The sequence below is a fragment of the Rhododendron vialii genome, chromosome 7a (assembly GCF_030253575.1).
Source record: "Rhododendron vialii isolate Sample 1 chromosome 7a, ASM3025357v1".
Taxonomy (NCBI): domain Eukaryota; kingdom Viridiplantae; phylum Streptophyta; class Magnoliopsida; order Ericales; family Ericaceae; genus Rhododendron; species Rhododendron vialii.
The window spans coordinates 17,155,917-17,176,248 of record NC_080563.1 but is presented as its reverse complement, the minus strand read 5'-3'; the positions used below and the strand labels follow the sequence as shown (position 1 = coordinate 17,176,248).

Here is a 20,332-nt window from a genome sequence, read left to right as displayed (position 1 = left end):
CAGCTCGGTGGTACTACCAATTCCTGCACCTTGCTTCAATCCAAAGATTGTTTTGTCAGAATTCCACCCAATTTGGGACGGTAAACTTAAACTCAATTCTCGTTTGTGCAATGGTCCACTATCTTACGGTTCTTACCATGGCCGAGGTTTTGAACCTAAAGCTCTGATACCAAATTGTAACGCCCCGAATTTTAGGAACGTTAAAAGGATAATTTCATTGAAAATTAAATGGAGTCTGGCAAAGTACTTTTATTCAACAAAAGGAGGGGGAAACTAGGGTTCTTATCAACTGCTCCGCTTGTTCCTCCATCCTGGCCAACTCCTCGGCTCCAAAAGCTTTCAAGGTGTAGAGTTCACCCTGTTCATCTATAAGATCTGACACATTATACCAGCGTCGCCACCAATATAATATGTCAGGGTCACCAAAGGTAACACCGTGAGCTACAAAAGCTCAATAGAGTAACTCATACCCACTAACCCTTAACTTATGAGCAAACGATTATAAATTCAATGCTTTGCAGATAGTTCATACATATTCGACAAAATAGTTAACAATGACACATCCGCATTCACTATTCAACTAACATTGGTGTCCATGATTTTTCGAGTTTCTCCTACGCGACTCCTCGTAGACCGTGTCACCAATTTCCACATTTCATAACCATATCAACGTTTTCAAAATCATTTTTTTAACACACCCAACCTCGGTTCCGCCGTTCCGGTCTCCCGAGTATCCTCACAATGGTTCCGTCGCACCTCCCATTGGCACACTTTGCATTGGCTCCTCTCCGCGGATAACCAAGCCACACACCCAACCTCGGTTCTGCCGTTTCGGTCTCCCGAGAATCCTCACAATGGTTCCGCCGCACCGGGTTCCCATTGGCACACAAAACACACACCACACAATGGGCTACCACGTCCGGCCACATTACAGTTTCAAAACATTTCACATTTTCAAAACACGCCCTTTTCATTAACCACACCCTAGATGTTATGTTTCTAACTTTCTCGATTTTCGTGTCATGTTTTCATGCATAGACTCCACAGTAGGACTTTTCATAAACATAAACATAAATCATTCATTATAATCTTGAAACTAAACTAGCAAGATCATCCAATTCTATATTATTCTATCATGCTCATATCACAACTTAAAGCATAACGCCACATGTACGGACACCTTTGGAGTGAAAATCACTTATGCTTTACAACAAGACAAGTAATGCAAGCAATTCATGTGTACATGCTCATAACTATCCTAAAGATCAAAATACTAATTCTTCTATCAAACGATAAAGTCTTATCTTTCGAAAATCGTTCTTTCCTCTTTTGTGGAAAGTTCTAAACAATATATGTTTATTGAAATAAGAATCAATTATTCAACATGTTCATACCACCATTACCAAACAAGTTTACTTACTATCACGCATTTCAAACATTATAAGCAATATATAACCTTATATACTTAGAGAAAACGGTTAAAGGAATCTCTATTTTATACTCTGAACTAGAGAGTAAGGACATTCTATTTTTCAACATATGGTTCTACACTATATGTGGAGTTAGGGGACAAGGGATTCTACCTTTCTTCTTGGCGGTTGGTCGGTTTTGAGAATAAGTTGTCAGTTTTGTGAATCGACGGCGTAACGGCTCCGAAGTGCTTCGAAAGGAAGAGAGATGGGTTTTCTCTTCCTAGAAACAACTTTGCTAATTAAACTAGACTACTTTAAAAATCTATGGGTGGTTTTTGGAGGTGGTTTGGTGGTAACTCTCAAGAACTTCAAGAAAACTCAAGAAACTTGAACTTTGGAATTTGGAAAGCTTAGAAATTCTAGAGAGAAGTTGGAGCAATGAGTGAAGGTGTGAGAAATGACTTGGGTAAGCTTGTTATTTATAGGCCAAGGCTCTCCTCTCTCCCTCTCCCACCCGAATCTCTTTCTCTCTCTATATATATATCTCATCTTTTTCTCACCTTTCGTGCTTGATTGAAAGCTTGATGAGTTAGGTCAAGGGTTGCTTGCACATCTCCCACCTAGTTCTAGGCTTGCATGGCTAGATTTGGTACTTTGGATTTGATTTTGGAAAGATTGGTGGAGGAAATGAGGGGTTGTACAAGATTTGGTGATTAAAAGAACATAAAAGGACATTGGAAGATAGATTTTGCTTGGAGAAATATATAACCATAGATTGAAAGGATGTAAGAAGATCATGGAAGATGGCAAGGTACAATCCACTCTCTCTCTCTCTCTCTCTTCCTCTCTCTTTCTCCCTCTCTCTCTCTCTCTCTCTCTCTCTCTCTCACACACACACACACACACACACACACACACATATATATATATGTACTTCCATATCCAAGTAATATATATAAGAATGTACTTAAGGTACTATATAATCTTCTAAGATTTCCTTGGCCAAGATTTTCCTAATAAACAAATCTATTAAACACATGTTCTTATTATACTATTATACACACACACACACACACACACACACACACACATGTCCAAGTATATATGTAATAGTACTATGAAATCTAGTAAGATTTCCAAGTATCCAATAAAAAATTATAAGGTCAAAATTTCCTATTAAAATAACCTAATAGGCACATGTTCCATTATAATACTAGATTATGTACTTAGAGTATCTTAAGGTAATATATTATAAGGTACATATATACATATCTTTAAAGATATAATCACATGGAAAATCTAGGATGTGATTTATTGAATAAATCCTAGTACTAGCTAGAAGACTAACTTATTATCCAATGGATAACATATTCCCTTGCATTTATTGACCAATGGATAAAAAGAATAAGGTAATATATATTTGAAAAATATTTAAAATAACCAAATATTCTTTAGGCATGTGTATATAAGTCTATATACAACTATATATGAGAACTTTTTCAAATCTAACACAAAATATCTTTGATAGAAAATCTTGGTTTTCTATTGTCCAATGGATAAAAGTTTTCCTAACTTTTATTGTCCAATGGGTAAATATTCATCTAGGGTTAGGTTTCTCCAACTAATTGGTTAGAATCTAACTATACTTGCTAAGTAGAATCTCTAGCCAAGAAATATAATTTAGGAGTCTCAAACCTAATTATGACGGATTATTAGAATTAAAAAGGAATTTTTAAAAGAAACCAAATAATTAAAAATAAAAATTCAAATTTTAACGAAATTTTTATTTACCAAAAATCAGGGACGTTACAATTTGGAACTGGTTGATAAAAATTTGTTGGCCTTGTTGGGCTTGGCCTAGGTTGACTAGACCCTAATGGAATTCGATTCGCTCCCTTCAGAGATTCAGAAGTAGGATTAGTATATAGCGGTTGAGGATGCCCCCCAGGCATAACTGAAGTTTCTGGAGTTTTCTTGTCGTTAGGCAAACCACTGGAAGAAGGGATTTCTCCCTGTCTTGGTGCAATCAACCTTCAAACTAGAGTCAAAAATTCTTGGGCTAAGTCATTTTGTGGATTTGCCAAAACGTAAGCAAAAACCTGAACCAATAGGTGAGCCATTACTTCCAAATCAGTAATGTGGCCCTCCTTCTAGAGCCAAAATTATTTGTCTATTTTTCATTTGTTGTCGATGATCAACAGAGAAATGTTCCAACTACTAGAATGTGGATGACTGTGGTGGTGGAGTTTGGTTCCTTAATTGCCGTATTTCTGGACTTCTTTGGAAGCAAACTTGAGGAAGTGAATGGAGATGGAAGAAGAACAACAAAAGGACTTTATTATCCTTCAAAGTAGAAGTCGATCGATAGTGAGAACACAGTCGAGTAGACGGTTACGTTACAAGCTACTCCTAGAGCAAGAAAATTAAAGTACAGATAAAAAGTAGAAGCCTTTGGGCGATTGAGTGGGGCCTTATTGTCTTTGATTCTTGTATTTATAGGCTGCTACTTTGACTTGAAATTCAAACTTGACAAAATTTCCTCCTTTAATTTGAATCAAGCGGTTACTTCTCTTGTCTATCCTCATTTTTTTCAATGTTCTGGGTGAGGTAGTTATTTTGACAGAAAATTCCATTATGTGCTTCATCTTCAACTACCTCTTTCCACGATCTAGATATGCTTCACTTGTCCTTTGTCCAATTGCCACGCGTCCCTAACTATGATGCACGTTCTTGACTAGTTGATCAGTCCATTTGATACTTTGTCATTTTCAAGCTGTAATCAAATTAGCTCATTAACCGTTGCTACATGTCATTTTTTAGCCCAGTCGATTAGTAATGACCATCTTTCTAAAATATGGTATAAACGGATCCCAAAGTGGACCCCACAACTTGTTGGTACCCCATCGGTTTACTCCCCGTAGAAGGACTCAATATTAAGCAAGAATAGGTCTTTACTTTTCCTTGATTATTCGTTGCGTATTGGTTGTTTGTTGGTCTTACCGATTTCTAATCGACATGCGGTAAGAGATAGGTACTGGGGGGTGGGAGTAAAGTTTGACACTTGTTATCATCAAACTAGCAGCTAACAGGAGGAAATTGCAATGCAATTATAAACCTCGGGGAGGGCAATACAACTTCAAGGAGGATGTTCGAACTGCTAGAATGTGGATGTTTGTGGTGGTGGACTTTGGTTCCTTAATTGCCGTATTTTAGGACTTCTCTGGAAGCAAACTTGAGGAAGTGAATGGAGATGGAAGAAGAACAACAAAAGGACTTTATTATCCTCCAAAGTAGAAGTCGATCGATAGTGAGAACACAGTCGAGTAGACAGTTACGTTACAAGCTACTCCAAGAGCGAGGAAAGTAAAGTACAGATAAAAAGTAAAAACCTTTGGGCGATTGAGTGGGGCCTTATTGTCTTCGATTCTTGTATTTATAGGCTGCTACTTTGACTTGAAATTCAAACTCGACAGAATTTCCTCCTTCAATTTGAATCAAGCGGTTACTTCTCTTGTCTATCCTCATTTTTTTCCATGTTCTAGGTGAGGTAGTTATTTTGACAGAAAATTCCATCATGTGCTTCATCTTCAACTGCCTCTTTCCACGATCTAGATATGCTTCACTTGTCCTTTGTCCAATTGCCACGCGTCCCTGACTATGATGCACGTTCTTGACTAGTTGATCAGTCCATTTGATACTTTGTCATTATCAAGCTGTAATCAAATTAGCTCATTAACCGTTGCTACGTGTCATTTTTTAGCCCAATCAATTAGTAATGACCATCTTTCTAAAATATGGTATAAACAGATCCCAATGTGGACCCCACAACTAGTTGGTACCCCATCAGTTTACTCCCCCGTAGAAGGACTCAATATTAAGCAAGAATAGGTCTTTACTTTTCCTTGATTATTCATTGCGTATTGGTTGTTTGTTGGTCTTACCGATTTCTAATCGACATGTTGTAAGAGATAGGTACTGGGGGGGTGGGAGTACAGTTTGACACTTAACATCATCAAACTAGCAGCTAACAGGAGGAAATTGCAATGCAATTATAAACCTCGGGGAGGGGAATACAATTTCAAGGAAGTCAGGGATACTACTTTCATCAAGGCGAGCCTCATTTTATGAGAAGAAGAAAAAGGGTCTCCGAAAGAAACATACTCTTGCAGAACGAAAAACAATAATGAGAAAACTATCCCCGATCCATGAAAACAGCTACTCCTATGAAACAATTACAGCAAACGAAATCTATTGACCTGAATCTTAACATCAAAATTAAGGAAAAAAATAAAACTGATTTAGGAAGCTAAAATTAAACAATTAAGAACACAAGTAAAAGCAATGAGAAATTATATATAGTAGTAGTATTCAGTTCGCTGAAATTATAGTAGTAGTATTCATTATTGCCGAATGTTAGGTTTGCAAAACCAAAGGGGCCGGAGAAAGAGAGAAGGGATGAACAATGCAATGCAAAGTTGAACTCTCACTGATAAGCCCACTTTAATGTAAATAATCGGACTTATCTCGCTCATTTTTGCCACGCTCGCGCACATAACTCTATGTTTTTGAACGTTATTGCGCGGAAGATGCGTTTTTGGTGTTTACAGGTTTTCTACGTAAATAAGGCGGATTTTACGCCATGAGCTTACTCCATCTCTGATCGGGGACCCGAGGGGTCTGAAAATAGCAATGACTGCAGCCGGGGAAGCCTTGTCAAAGCCCCGAAGAGCTTGACCAAGTCCAGTATGAAGATGCTATGAGAGGCTGCCAGCTCGGAGTTCCTACCGGTAGGTGATCAATGCCTATCGGTACAAACCCATGCCTACAGGTAGTAAGTTTTTGCCTACCGGTTCAAATTTCCAACAGAAAGTTCACAAGAAAAATCGACCAATACCTACCGACAGGAGGCCGGAGCCTACCGGTTGAAACCCAATCTTCTCAGCACTCAACTTTCTCTTTGCAGTTGTTCTACCGGTAGAAGGTCAGTGCCTACCGGTAGGCGATCCCCTGATTCTGCAGTTTTCTATTTTCTTTTTCTTTTTCTTTTGTAACTAAAAAGGGGTACTATATTTATCCCCTTTTCACGTTTTTTAGGTTTATGTGATAACATTTAGACCCAGCTCTTTCTCTCTCTACCTCCATCCTCTCACCAACTCTCATTCTCTCATAAAGGAGCTTTGATTGTTGGGCTTTGAGGTGGGTGTGTTTCATTAAAGTTGTAAGAATCTCTCTCCATTTCAAGGATCTTGTCTTTATTTCAGGTAATATTGATGTTTAGTTCCCACCTTGTGTTTACCCTTGCTCATTCAATGTCTTCTTTCAATATGAGTGATTAGTATAGTAGGGTTAGGTTGTGGGATGGTTAACATCCCGTAACCAATGGTGTGGCTCGGTTTTCTCTTGTAAAATCCCGTTTTCTAGCTTAAACATGATTTAGGGCTGATTATATGTATCAAAACGTAGAGGTGTTAATCTCTTTGATCAAGTGTAGGCAAGGGCTAAGTTATCTGCCACATTTGATGCTTTGAGCTATGTCCCTGTTTGTGTTTGTTAGACTGAACCGAAAAGCCCAAGTCATGTTTAACACCCTTGTTGAGAAGAGAAGAATCGAACTTGCCTTTGCGTTATGGGTATTGATTATCCCTAAACCTACCCTTTAATTTTAATCTCTGGTTAAAAAGCCGTAGTTAGGTTAAGTAGCCAGTTAACTAAATCCTTCAGTTGGCCGTCTCAAAGCCAAAGTTTGGTTGGCGGCCCTAACGCTAAAACCTCTACACAAGCTAATCTCTGAAACAAGTTAAGGATGCGTTCCCTGTGGATTCGACCCCGGACTTCCGGATTTTATTATGCTTCCAATCGGCCTAGCCCTACGGTTGGGGCATACTTAGTCTAGCACACTTTATAAGGTCGTAAGCATTTTTGGCGCCGTTGCCGGGGAACGTTTTCTTTTATAGCTTATTTTGGAGGTTCGCCAAATCATTGTAAGTATCTCGCTTCATTTTACTTTGCGTGATTTGTATTTAATCTAGTGGATACCTCTAACTTAAGCCTCTCAAACGTGAGGTGTAACGAAGCTGGAGTAAGTATAAATCACCTTTTCGTTTATTGTCTTTACATCTTGAGGCGGCGGCATAGCCCCTCTTGTCTGATTACTTTATTCTTGTTGTCCATTAATTCTCGAGAAGGGGTTTTTGAAGTGTATGCGTGGTGGTCATCGTGGTGACTTTCGGAGTCTGAATTCCAAAAGGCTCCATAGATCATTTTCTCCTCCTCGACCTAAAACTCCTTATCGGGTTCGAGCAAGGACACCACCACCCGAAAAAACCCTTTTTCTGTAAGAACCCCTCCTCGAGAAAGAATGGCCGAAAACGGGAAAGGCGAGATGCCGCCGGTTGTGCCCGAAAGGGCCATGAGTGACTATATGAATCCGGCCCGTGCTACGCCGCGGCCCACTATTGTCCTTCCAGCCGCAACCACGGAGAACACTGTCACCGTGAAAATGCATCACATCAACATGATGCCCTCTTTTTATGGAAAAGACAAAGAATGCCCGTACACTCATATGCGGGCATTCGAGGAGTTGGTATCCACAATAGTGTCCACGCCCACTCAGCTTGAATCCGCAAAGCTTAAACTCTTCCCGTTTTCTGTGAAAGACAAAGCCAAGATTTGGTTGAATAACATGAGGCCCCAATCCTTGGCAAATTGGGCAGATTTATCAAAGGCATTTTACATGAAATTTTTTCCCCCACATCTCACGAAAGAACTCATGAACCAAATTCAAAATTTTGAACAAAAGGAGGGGAATCATTTTATCAATATTGGGAGAGGTACAAGGATTTGCTTAACTCCATCCCACATCATGGCCTACCGACTTTTCAAAAGGTTGAGTACTTGTTAAAGGGATGTTTCCAAAGTACTTGACACCTTATGGATAGCATGTGTGCTGGTGGAGTTATGGCAAAAACCCCTGAAGCGGCGTGGGACTATTTTGAGGAATTAGCGGAAAAAACTCAAAACTGGGATTGTTCGGACCCCTCTAAAAAGAATGTGTTTAACCCAGTCCCGAGCAATTCCGGTAAATTTCAATTGAATGAGCAAAATGAGCTAGCCCACAAGGTCGCCCAGCTTTCCCGCCAAATTGAAACTTTACAACTCAACAAAGGTGCTGGGGTGGCCTCTGTGGCCAAGGCGGAGGAAACTTATGTGTTGTGTGAATTGTAGGTCATGCTACCGGAGATTGTCAAATGCTCCCCGCCGTTAAGGATATTCTCCAAGGGACCGGTCCATTGGAAGTCAATGCCGTTAATCAATGGTTTGACCCTTATTCTCAAACTTTTAATTGGGGATGGAAGATACATCCTAATTTCCGGTGGAGCGATTCTCAACCTCCCGGACCACCACAAGTTCTACCATCTCAACAACACTAAGCATTCCAGCCTTCTCAATCTCAAGGAGTGCCAAGGTTCTCTCAACATCAACAACCTCTGAGGTTTGCACCTCCCGGACCTCCTCAAGGGCCAAATCAATTCCAACCTCAAAAGCAATCTTTGGAGGATTATGTCATCTTTCATGCAAAGCCAAACGTCCCTCAATGAGCAAACCACTCAAACACTTAGGGAAATCAAGAATCAAATGGCGAAGTTGACTAATATGGTAGGGGTTCTTCAATAAGAAAAGGGGAAGCTTTCGATTCAACCACAAGCAAATCCCAACGGAACTCATTTTGTGGGGAGCTCTTTGGTTCCTAGTCCCGAGCAAGCCAAGTCTATTATAACATTACGCAGTGGCAAGGAAGTTGATACTGCCATTGTTCCCAAGCCTAGCAAGCCACGGGTTATGCCAATTGTTGAGCAAGCGCCAGAAGTTCCTATTGACTCACCAACCTCGGAGCCCTCTCCTGCTGGTGAGCAACTGACAAAACCGCAAGAGGAAGAACCCAAAGGCCCTGTTTCCAAAATTCCGACTCCTTTTCCCCAACGATTGAAAGCTCCGGTCCATGCCAATACCAAGTCTGAGATCTACGAGCTTTTCAAATAAGTAAGGATCAATATTCCGTTGGTGGATGCAGTCAAGCAAATCCCTACCTATGCCAAATTTCTTAAGGACTTATGCACTCAAAAGCGTAAGTTGAATGTCACAAGAGGGTATTATTGATGGAGCAAGTGAGTTCAATCATCCAAACCAATGTGGTTCCAAAGTATAAAGATCCGAGATGTCCAACTATTTCCATCACAATCGGAGGAACAAAAATCGAGAAAGCTCTCCTTGACTTGGGGGCTAGTATAAATTTACTTCCGTACTCCATCTACGAACAGCTTGGATTGGGGGAGATGAGGCCCACATCGGTTACCCTTCAATTGGCCGATAGAAGCATTCGAGTCCCAAGAGGGATGGTGGAGGATGTACTAGTACAAGTGGACAATTTTATCTATCCTGTGGATTTTGTTGTGTTGGATACTTGCCCTTTACCTACCTCACAAATGTCAACGTCAACCCCGGTCATTCTTAGGCGTCCATTCCTAGCCACCGCCGATGCCGTTATCCATTGCCGAAATGGTTTACTCAACCTCACTTTTGGCAACATGAAGATGGAGGTGAATGTGTTCAACATCGGCAGCCAAATGGGGGATGATGAGTGTATCCATGACGTTAATCTTATTGATTCTTTGGTCCAAGAGCATGTCGATACTATCTTATACAAGGATCCGTTGGAAGTTTGCCTTACCGCGGAAGAGGCAACATTTCTAGACTTACCGAAGGTGGAGTATTTATATTCATTGTTTGACATTGAAGATGTTTGTGGGACGGATGTATGAGCTCCGAAATTTGAAGCGTTGTCACCTTTAGCTAACAGGACTCTCCCTTCAAGCGTGCAGTTTTCGAAACTTGAGTAGAAGGATTTGCCCGATACTCTTAAGTATGCTTTCCTTGGGCCCGATGAAACATTTCCCGCTGTGATTTCTTCTTTGTTGGATGAGCATCAAGAATCTCAACTTTTGAAGGTATTAAAGCGGCGTACCAAGGCTATTGGGTGGCCGATTGCTGATATTCAAGGAATTGATCCTTCATTGTGCACTCAGCATATTTATCTCGAGGATGACGTCAAACCTTCCCGCCAACCCCAATGCCGCTTAAATCCGATTATGAAAGAGGTGGTCAAAGCGGAGGTCTTAAAGTTGTTGGACGTGGGCATCATCTATCCTATCACTGACAGCAAATGGGTTAGCCCGATACAGGTCGTTCCTAAGAAATCCGGAGTCACGATGGTGGCTAATGCTGATAATGAACTTGTTCCAACTCGAGTCACTACCTGTTGGCGTGTTTGCATTGATTACCGGAAGCTCAACTCATGCACTCGCAAGGATCATTTTCCTCTCCCGTTTATCGATCAAATCCAAGAGCGTGTAGCAGGTCATGCTTTCTATTGCTTCCTCGATGGCTATTCGGGGTACAATCAAATTGCGGTCTCTTTGGATTTCAAGAAAATACTACTTTCACTTGCCTCTATGGGACGTTTGCCTATAGGCGAATGCCATTTGGGTTGTGCAATGCTCCAGGAACTTTCTCACGATGCATGTTGGGTATATTCAGTGATATGGTGGAGCGTATTGTCGAGGTATTCATGGACGACTTTTCGGTCTTCGGGGACTCTTTTGAGTATTGTTTGCTCAATTTGGAGAAAGTGTTGGAGAGATGTGAGGAGAAGAATCTTGTGCTGAACTGGGAGAAATGTCATTTTATGGTTACACAGGGCATCGTCTTGGGGCATATTGTATCAAAGAAGGGCATAAAGGTGGACAAAGCAAAAATCAACTTGATTGCTAATCTTCCGATGCCTAAGGGTGTGAAGGACATTCGGTCTTTTCTACGCCATGCAAATTTTTACTAACGGTTCATTAAGGACTTCTCCACCATCTTGCATCCTCTGTGTCATCTTCTCTCCAAGGATGCTCTTTTTGAATGGACCAGTGTTTGCGAGGAAGCCTTTTTGAAATTGAAATCCAGCCTTACCTCCCCTCCCATCGTGCAAACTCCCGATTGGGAACTCCCGTTTGAATTGATGTGCAACGCTAATGATTATGCTGTGGGAGCCGTTCTCTGCCCGAGGAAGGACAAGCATCCTTATGTTATTTCCTACGTGAGCAAAACACTGAATGAAGCACAAATGAACTATTCAACTACTAAAAAGGAGTTGCTCGCAGTCGTCTTCGCTTTCGACAAATTTTGATCCTACTTGGTGGGAACTCCTATCACGGTTTTCACCGATCATGCAGCCCTCAAGTATTTTTTTGCAAAGCAAGACGCGAAGGCTCGGTTAATCCGTTGGATTTTGTTGCTCCAAGAATTTAACCTCACTATCAAAGACAAGAAAGGAGTAGAGAATGTGGTCGCCGACCACTTGTCCGGACTTGAGTTTGAGGATCAGATTGCCAATCTTCCAATTGTCGACACGTTTCCTGATGAGCAGTTGTTTGCTGTGTCTTCGAGCCCTTGGTATGCTGATATTGTCAATTACCTTGTAACGGGGCAACTACCAGGCCATTGGAGCGCACAAGATAGGAGGCAGTTTTCTTATTGAGGTGAAAAGATTCATCTTTGATGACCCTTATCTGTTTAAATTTTGCGAGGACCTTATTATTCGAAGGTGTGTTCCGGAGGAGGACCAACAAGGGATTTTGCAATTTTGCCATTCCAAGGAGTGCGGTGGCCATTTTTCCCATACCAAGACTATTGGCAAGGTTCTACAATGTGGTTTTTATTAGCCAACACTTCACAAGGATGCATATGCCTTTTGTCGAACTTGTGAAGCTTGCCAGAAATTGGGTGCAATGACTCGGAGGAATATGATGCCCCTCACTAATATCCTTATCGTTGAAGTGTTTGATTGTTGGGGGATTGATTTCATGGGGCCGTTCCCGGTGTCTTATGGTTTTCTCTATATCCTCTTCACGGTGGATTATGTCTCGAAATGGGTGGAGGCCATCCCTACCAAGACAAGCAATCACAAGGTGGTGCTGGAATTTCTCAAGGAGAACATCTTGTCAAGGTTCGAGACACCAAAGGCCATTATAAGTGATCAAGGTTCTTATTTCTGTAATCGGCCTTTTGAAGCACTCATGAAGAAATATGGGATCACGCATAAGGTGTCCATCGCATGCATACCACCCTCAGACCAATGGCCAGGCCGAGCTTGCGAACCGTGAGGTAAAACGCATTTTAGAGAAAACTGTTAATCCAAATCACAAGGATTGGTCACTCCGTTTGACCGATGCCTTGTGGGCATATCGTACCACATATCAGACCGTACTAGGCGCTTTGCCTTATCGGCTTGTATACGGTAAGGCATGCCACCTCCCAGTGGAGTTGGAGTATAAGGCCTATTGGGCCATCAAAGCTTTAAATTATCGATTCCCCGCCGCCGGCGCGCATCGCAATCTCCAACTCAATGAATTAGAAGAAATCCGGAGGGATGCATACGATAATACGAACATTTACAAATCTAAGGTGAAGGATTTCCATGATAAGAACATCCAACGGAAAATTTTTGACTTCAGTCAGAAAGTTCTTCTTCCGAGCAAATTGTGGTCACGTTGGGTTGGTCTTTACATTGTGCAAACCATTTTCCCCCATGGGGCAATTGAGGTTGTCAATCCCACCAATGGAAATGTTTTCAAAGTTAACGGTCAACGGTTAAAGCCATTCTTGGAAAATTTTGCTCATGATGAGATCACGGAGGATTTAGTCGCTCCGGTGTATGTGGATGATCCATTGCTTTGAGGAAGTTTAAAAAAAAAAAACAATGTTTCCACGGGGAGCTTTTGCGTACTTCTGGACTTAATTGTTTGGAAGGCCCGGCCTCTTTGGAGGTACCCATCATTGACTTGGGTTTATAGCTTCGCACGCCGCTATTCAAATAAGGTTCGTGCACCCAGCTCCGGTTAGTAAGGGCATTTATTTTGTGGTTCGGTATAGCCACCTATGTTTCACCTAAGTTGTCGTGTCTCTATTGCTTTGCGACACCTTAAGCGAAACATGCGGAGAAAAGTAGTACCCGTTTAATCACGTGACGATTTGGTGTTTTAAATACTTGTCCATAATATTTTTGTTGCCAGGCTATCCCGAGCCGGTAGTACTAATGTCATTTGTCTCTTAGTAGGTAGTTGGTTCTTAAGTCTTTTGTAGGGTAACACGCTACCGCACCAGCCTTGATAGTTTGGGCCTAAAAGCGGGGGTGAGTGAGGCATTCAGGAGCCCTAAGCATGGGTGCGACTATGTGTCGCGGTTGTAAGACCAAGAAAGCTCCGGCGATGGCATTGTGCGACTAGCTATGGTTCCGATGGAGGTTCCGAAAGGGTGGGCCTTGGAAGCGATTTCGATGACGAACGGCAGCAATGATGAGAAATCCTCCAACTTGGTTAAGGTATCGGGTGGTTGCCATTCCACCCCGTCGGTACATTTTTGTTCTCCCTCTCCTTATTTACTGTCTTTTGCATTGAGGACACTACATATTTCAAGTTGAGGGGGTAGATTATGTTCATATTTTGCGTTGTCAGCTTTTGCATGGAAATTTTTCAACATTTTTGCGAAATCTTCCCATGTATTGAGGTACTTTGTATATGCTTGTTTTGTGTTCATTTGTAGCAAGGTTATCGGTGTGAATGCACCATTTGAAATTCTATGCAGCTCGTCCCGTTAGCATATACATGAACCGTGTGGAACAAATTTCTAAGTGCATTTAAGTCGGTTAAGCATGTAGGGTGGGTGGAGATTCATTTTTTATCGTATCCCATGTTTTCCTTGTTTATCGTACCCGTAGCATAGAGTTATTTCTTCTCTTGTACATACTTTGGTATTTTTGATTCCGGTTATACATTGCAAAGGAGGCTAAGGTGTGTTTGGAAAATGATACAAGGCATTGTTTTTGTGAATAAACCACATATTGTCACTTCTGATCCATGTTTGAGCTTTGTCCGAGTCCAATTCTTTTGATAAACCTAGGATACCGGTTGTTTGGAGGGTGTTCGAGGCTGCAATTGAAGGTTTGGAGTTGGATGGTGATGAAATTGAAAGTTGGGAATGGTCTTGGGATCAATCTGCAAATTTCAGAATTCCAAGTTTCCTATCGGTAGGGTGGTCGAGCCTACCGGTAGAAATTGCTGGCAGAAAGTCCAAAATTTCAATTGCAAGTTACCTACCGGTAGGGGATCAGTGCCTACCTGTAGGTCGGCAGGTTCCGAGAACAGTATAAAAGGGGCCAGTCGGTTTCTTTTCCCCATTCCTCATTCTAAAACCTAAAATTCACTTCTTCTTCTCCACCAAACCCACGAAAACCTAACCCTAACTCTTCCAAATCCCACCAAATCTTCTGAATACTCGTCAATTCTTCATACTCTCCAAACACCTCCGTCAATTTCAAGGTTTTGACCTCCATCTCACCACCACATTCTCCTAGGTAACTCTCTCTCTCTCTCTCTCTCTCTCTCTCTCTCCACACGAAAATACACTCACCATCACTAAATCTCTCACTCAAACCCCTATTTTCCCATCTCCTTCCTTCTCTAGGTTTCCGTAATCACCACCTTCGAAACCCAAACCCCAAAAATTCAAAAATCCTAACCCTAGGTTCAAAATTTCAGCCATACACCATGTCGGATGTAATGCGTATGCGCGACCGGGCTGGGAAAAGGGTTGACATGGGCACGCGAAAGAAGGACAGTGATTCATCCAAAGAGCAAGGGGAGGAGCGCAGGAAGAAGAGGAAAGAGGAAGGGGAGAGGAAAAGGCACATGGATTGGGTGGCTTCGCTCAAAGGTCAGAAGGTGTTTTGCGAGCGCCAAGTTTATAAGCATAGCCTTGCTGAAAATAGGTACATTGGCATCATTCGGAATAAAGGTATGCAGCACTTTTTCAAGGAGGTCAAGGGGTACGTTAAGAACTGGGTCTTCGATTTATTTTCCCATATGAAATATGATATTGCAAATGCACAAATTGAGACCACAGTATGAGGTGTTGACATAGTAGTAGACCCAGACATTATTGCTGAATACCTGGACTATGAGAGGCCGACGGGGGAATCCATCACGTATCCTCGACCGGGGGAGGAGGAGGATGTGGACAGGGATGTTGTGTATGCTGAGGGGTTTGAGGGGGGTGTTTATGGTGAAGCGGGGGGAGACTTGAAGGATGAATATTGGACCACGAACAAGGTCCTTCACTATAACCTCTATCCCCGGGGGATGGAGAAAACACCGGGTGATCAGGAGTTAGAGTTGCTTTATGTGTTCATGAGTGAGAACGAGACCATGGATTTTGCCCAATGGATCTTTGACCAACTTGTGCAATTCAAGCACGGGTACAAGAGGGGTTTGAATTTCCCTTTTCCAGCTATGATCACTCGGCTATGCCTAGACAATGGCCTAAACCTCACCAACCAACGGCTTGATCCTAGCTCACCAGGAGTCATCAATGCAACCTCGGAGCATAAGAGCAAAACCAACGTGACCAGGGCTCGTGAAGCCCGAGCCAGAGCTCAAGCCCAAGTGCAAAGCCAAATGGATCCTTGTGGGCAGCGTGCCCTTCAGAAACTTTCGGGTTTTCCGAACACGAGGGCTTAGAAATCGAGGGAGCGCGTGCGTGGACGGCAAGCGCCCACAAAAATACAGAGTCGCCACTTGGGTTTTGAAGGTCCGACACCTAAGGAACCGTATTTCGAAGCACCTGCCGCGCTATTTGATTTGAAAAAGTTTAAGGAACCAGTCCATCATAACCATATCTAGGTTCGGGAGCTAGGTTACAAGAGGGGAAGGTTTTAAAGTACCCCTCTCGCCCAATCCGGGGATCGGTCTCTACTTAAGCATTTTGCAAAAATATTTGCGATTCTTCTTTTATTAAACAATTTTTAGCCAGTTAAGGGCGGGGGAACAGTTAATCGGGGATTTAAAAACTGTAACACCTTTGCAGGATGTGATATGAGAACATCATGGGTGGATGAAATATTGAACAAAAATATGAGATAAAATTCAAAACTGCGACTGGATATCAAAACAGTGCCTTGGTTTGAAATTGTCGCGAACAACAGCCAACTTGCATGCATGGAACTTCGTACATGCAAGTCAACCATCACGCGACACTCCCATACCATCATGCGAGTGTTGATGTCCTACCAGCAGGTTGAATCATATCCCCTTATGGGCTTTGGAAGGACTAGTGCACACCCAAGGTCAAACCAAGCAGTTCGTATGTACTGAACGCAAATAATAATTACATGAGAATAAATGAAATTGAGATACAACCCCTAAACAGTGGGGGTATTAAAACAAATGTCATGGACCAAGTTGCCCCATGCAAGGGCAGTTCTTGGGAATAAGGGAACCATCGCGCGATGGAGTGAATCGCTCGCGCATTGATCCTGACTGGACTTTCAGGAATTGCTTTACATGCCTGGGCTCTGAAACATACTCAGAAGCTACCCAGGGGCATTCTAGAGAAATTTAAACAAACTATCTGAACTAAACTATGAGTTTTAGCATGCAAGGCAGTGGGTCAATATTTAATTATGCAACACAGTGATTTAGAATACCATAAAAACAAGAAAGGACTAGCATCCCCTCCCCATAAGGACCGTCACGTGCTGACTGGAACAGTCGCGCGGCAAAGTGGGTCCATTGCGCGTGGGAGTGCTAGTGTTACAGCTCTTATAGTCGTGCTGACTTTAGGACCAGGACTAGTATAGATTACCAGCCTTGGCCCTGCTAGCCCCCTTCAGGGATCAAGACAGTAAATAGTAAGGAATTATACCTTTGCTTGAGTGTTTTGAAAATGGATTGAGTAAGGTGGTGTAGCTTGGAAAAGGAGTGTATGAAGATGGTTAGTGTGAAGAGATATGAAGTATATTAGGGCTTGTGGAGTTTTTTTTTTTCTTGAGAGGTGGTAACCTTAGGTGTAACCTTAGGTGTAACCTTGTGGAAGAAGAACCATGGGGAGTACTTATAGGGCAAGAGAGGTGTAAGGTGGGTGGAGGGCTTGGCCTAGCAACCAGCCAACAAGGTTGGCCAGATTCCCTTGGTGGAAGAAGAGGCCAACAAGGTGATGGCAGTGGTTGTGAGGGTGGTGCAACCCATGCACCTGCAGAACACTATTTAGTCGACGAAAACGGGGTTCCTCAAGACAGTGGCCCCCTGATCATCACAAAATCCAGCTGGAAAAAGGTGAAAGTGACAGGTGTTGACCATCGCGCGATTGAGTGGCTCCATCGTGCGAGGGTCAAACCACACCCCGCGATGGTCAACAGTCAAGGCTTTGACTTTGACCAACACCTGGCAGATGGAGCATCGCACGAGGAATCCAATAGATCGCGCGATAGTCAAACCTGAGGTTAGGGTTTTAATTTAGGGTTTTTGGGTTTAGGATGGGTTCCACTCACTCCAAGTTCAAACCATTTCACTCTCAAGACTGTTTTTGATCTGATTCATCATCGGGGAAACAAGAAACCAAAAAATAAAGTAAAACAATTGGGAAACTAGATTGGGGTGTCTATAGTAGTCCCTCTTTGACGGCACGCGGAGCACCATTGACTGGTACGGGTAACGTCAAAGATTTCTAGACACCCATCCAATTTACCCAAAAGCCAATAAAATGGAAAATGCAAACAAGTACATAAAAATACCGTGCACCAATGGATCGGAGAGTGGATCAGCCGTTTGAATAAACTCTCCTAGGGGAATAAATAAGATGGACGGATAGATCGTCCTTGATTTGAAAATGGATGGATAGATCATCTTTGATTGATAATCGGACGGATAGATCGTCCTTGATTGATAATTGGACGGATAGATCGTCATTGATTTGAAATTGGACTGATGGATCGTCCTTGATTGATAGCGGACAGATGGATCGTCGTTGATTGAAAATGGACGAATAGATCGTCGCAGATTGAAAATGGACAGATGGATCATCGCTGATTGAAAATGGACGGATGGATCGTCCTTGATTGATAATTGGACGGATGGATCGTCCTTGATTTGATAATGGACGGATGGATCGTCGTTGATTGATAATGGGTGTGTGCGCAGGCAGACTACCGCTGGGAATGCAAAAAGTGATCCAGATTTGAAAATCATGTAATTCATGGCGACCATCAAAATTGCTGCAGTGTCATACTCAGAGACGATGGGCATTTTTAGGAGAGATAAACGTGATCGGGCCTGTATAGAAGTTGCATTGGGCCTAAAGGCCCAATCAAATCATCGCGCGACAAAGTCACTCGGTCGCGCGAGGGTTTTCTGTTAGGGCTTGGGCATGGAAAAAGCCCAGACCTGGCCCACACCTATTTTCTCCCCTTTTCTTCCCCGGGACGTTATAGAAACAGTTCCCAGCGGTTTCAAACTCTCTCTAACTCTCCTCTCCCTTAAACCCCAACTCAAACCCTAAGTTCTCTTCCCAAACCCTTGATTTCTTCACAAAAATCGATAAACCCACGCTCAAACACACACCCATGGCGGATCATGGCAATGGTGGCGGTGGAGGAGAGGTTGTTGATCGTCCGGAGGACAAGGGAGAGCCAATGGAAGTCGAAATAAAAGACCAACGGCCAGTGGAGGCTGTCTTGGGAACTGGTGCAGTGGTAACAGGCGGCGGCGATGGCGTACAAGGCCGCGAGCAGGAGGTAGGTGGCCAAGGCGAGCATCGCGCGACCGAGCCAGAGCGTCGCGCGACCGAGGAAGCTGGGGCCACGGGTTCTGTTGTTCGGCCATTGGACCCGAGCATGGCCGTTGGCGGCTCGGTGGTGATCGGTAGTAGTTCTGGAGGTGTGGAAAGCAGTGGTGCTAGTGGTGATGGCATGGGGCCAAACGGGTCTCCGCCGAGAGACCTGGCGAGAGGCGAGGGTGTAGCAACCGAGGAGGAAGAGAGCACGGGGGTTCATGTATAGAGAGGAAGATGTGCTCTTTCGGCCTGCAGCGACATCATCGGCCCATAGGCTGATCACGAAACAGGATGTCGCAGAGCTTCTAAGTGACGAACAACTAGCCCAACTTTTGGAGGATAACCCCGTAATAGGGGCTGCTATTTTGGAGGCCCGGGAGGAGCGTGAGAGAGTGATAGCAGCTTCAGAGGCCGCGGCGAGAGCCGAGGAGGAGGAGGTCCTGAGAGGCATGGAGGCCGAGAAGACGACCAGAACTAGGGTTTATGGGCCCAGAGTGATAGTAGTGACAGAAGCAGAAGGACTGACTCGTGTCCCTTTTACAGCAGAGGGGTACGTGCCACCCACACCACACTTGTTTATGCCATCGGGCTTTGCGGCATACAAGCCACGACGGACGGAGTACGACTCTGAGCTCATCCTGAGAGATCTCGAGATTCATATTTCGAGCAACTGGACAGAGGTAACTTTCCAAAATCCCCCTTTGTAGCATCAAATTTGAATTTGCCTGCTTGTACTTGAATGTCGAAACACACACGGTAACCCTTAAAAGAAAAGACCAAACTACAATACCACGATCTTCATATCGAATGCCATGCATGCAACATAATAACTTGAACCAACCATCCATTGCCAAGTTGCATTGATTACCTAGAACTTGAGAATGAAAGCCTTGCATGCTAACATGCCCTCTTGTTGCTTGTTTTGTGTTTGGAACAGGCAAGAGCGAGACAGAGAGACATTCGCGGATTTGGAGGCGTGTGTAGTTCCTTGGCACTATACCAGGGTTTGCCCGCCAGGGTGAGGGAGTTAGTGGATGAGGTGGGCTTTGGCGAGTTCATTCAGACGCTCACTCCGGTCAAAAATGACCATGTCGTCCTAGTAGTACTTGTAGAGAGGTGGAGGGACACTACCAACACCTTTCACTTACCTATAAGGGAGATGACAGTGACACCTGCTGACTTTGCGGCGATCACCGGCTTGAGAGTCGAGGGCG

The 20,332-nt window shown here is 43.2% G+C and overlaps 1 protein-coding gene and 1 non-coding gene across 2 annotated transcripts; one reads left to right on the top strand and one right to left on the bottom strand.

Moving 5' to 3' along the window:
* Nucleotides 1–8,175: 8,175 nt before the first annotated feature.
* On the bottom strand, nt 8,176–8,281 carry LOC131334991 (small nucleolar RNA R71). The gene has a single exon (XR_009202385.1). It is a non-coding gene; the product is annotated as a small nucleolar RNA R71 (small nucleolar RNA).
* Nucleotides 8,282–9,568: 1,287 nt separating this feature from the next.
* LOC131332724 (uncharacterized) lies at nt 9,569–13,193 on the top strand. The gene is made up of 8 exons (XM_058367020.1): nt 9,569–10,225; nt 10,310–10,928; nt 10,973–11,273; nt 11,385–11,553; nt 11,713–11,909; nt 12,061–12,154; nt 12,233–12,462; nt 12,560–13,193. The coding sequence occupies exons 1-8, from the start codon at nt 9,569–9,571 to the stop codon at nt 13,191–13,193; spliced, it is 2,901 nt and encodes a 966-aa protein (XP_058223003.1).
* Nucleotides 13,194–20,332: the final 7,139 nt, after the last annotated feature.

Bases quoted from the DNA above. Each gene is read 5' to 3' on its own strand.
- LOC131332724 (XM_058367020.1), top strand. From the start codon at position 9,569: ATGGAGCAAGTGAGTTCAATCATCCAAACCAATGTGGTTCCAAAGTAT. The intron at 11,910-12,060 runs GTATGCTGATAT...TATTATTCGAAG, and splicing joins GCTGTGTCTTCGAGCCCTTG to GTGTGTTCCGGAGGAGGACC. The intron at 12,155-12,232 runs GTTCTACAATGT...GAAGCTTGCCAG, and splicing joins ATACCAAGACTATTGGCAAG to AAATTGGGTGCAATGACTCG.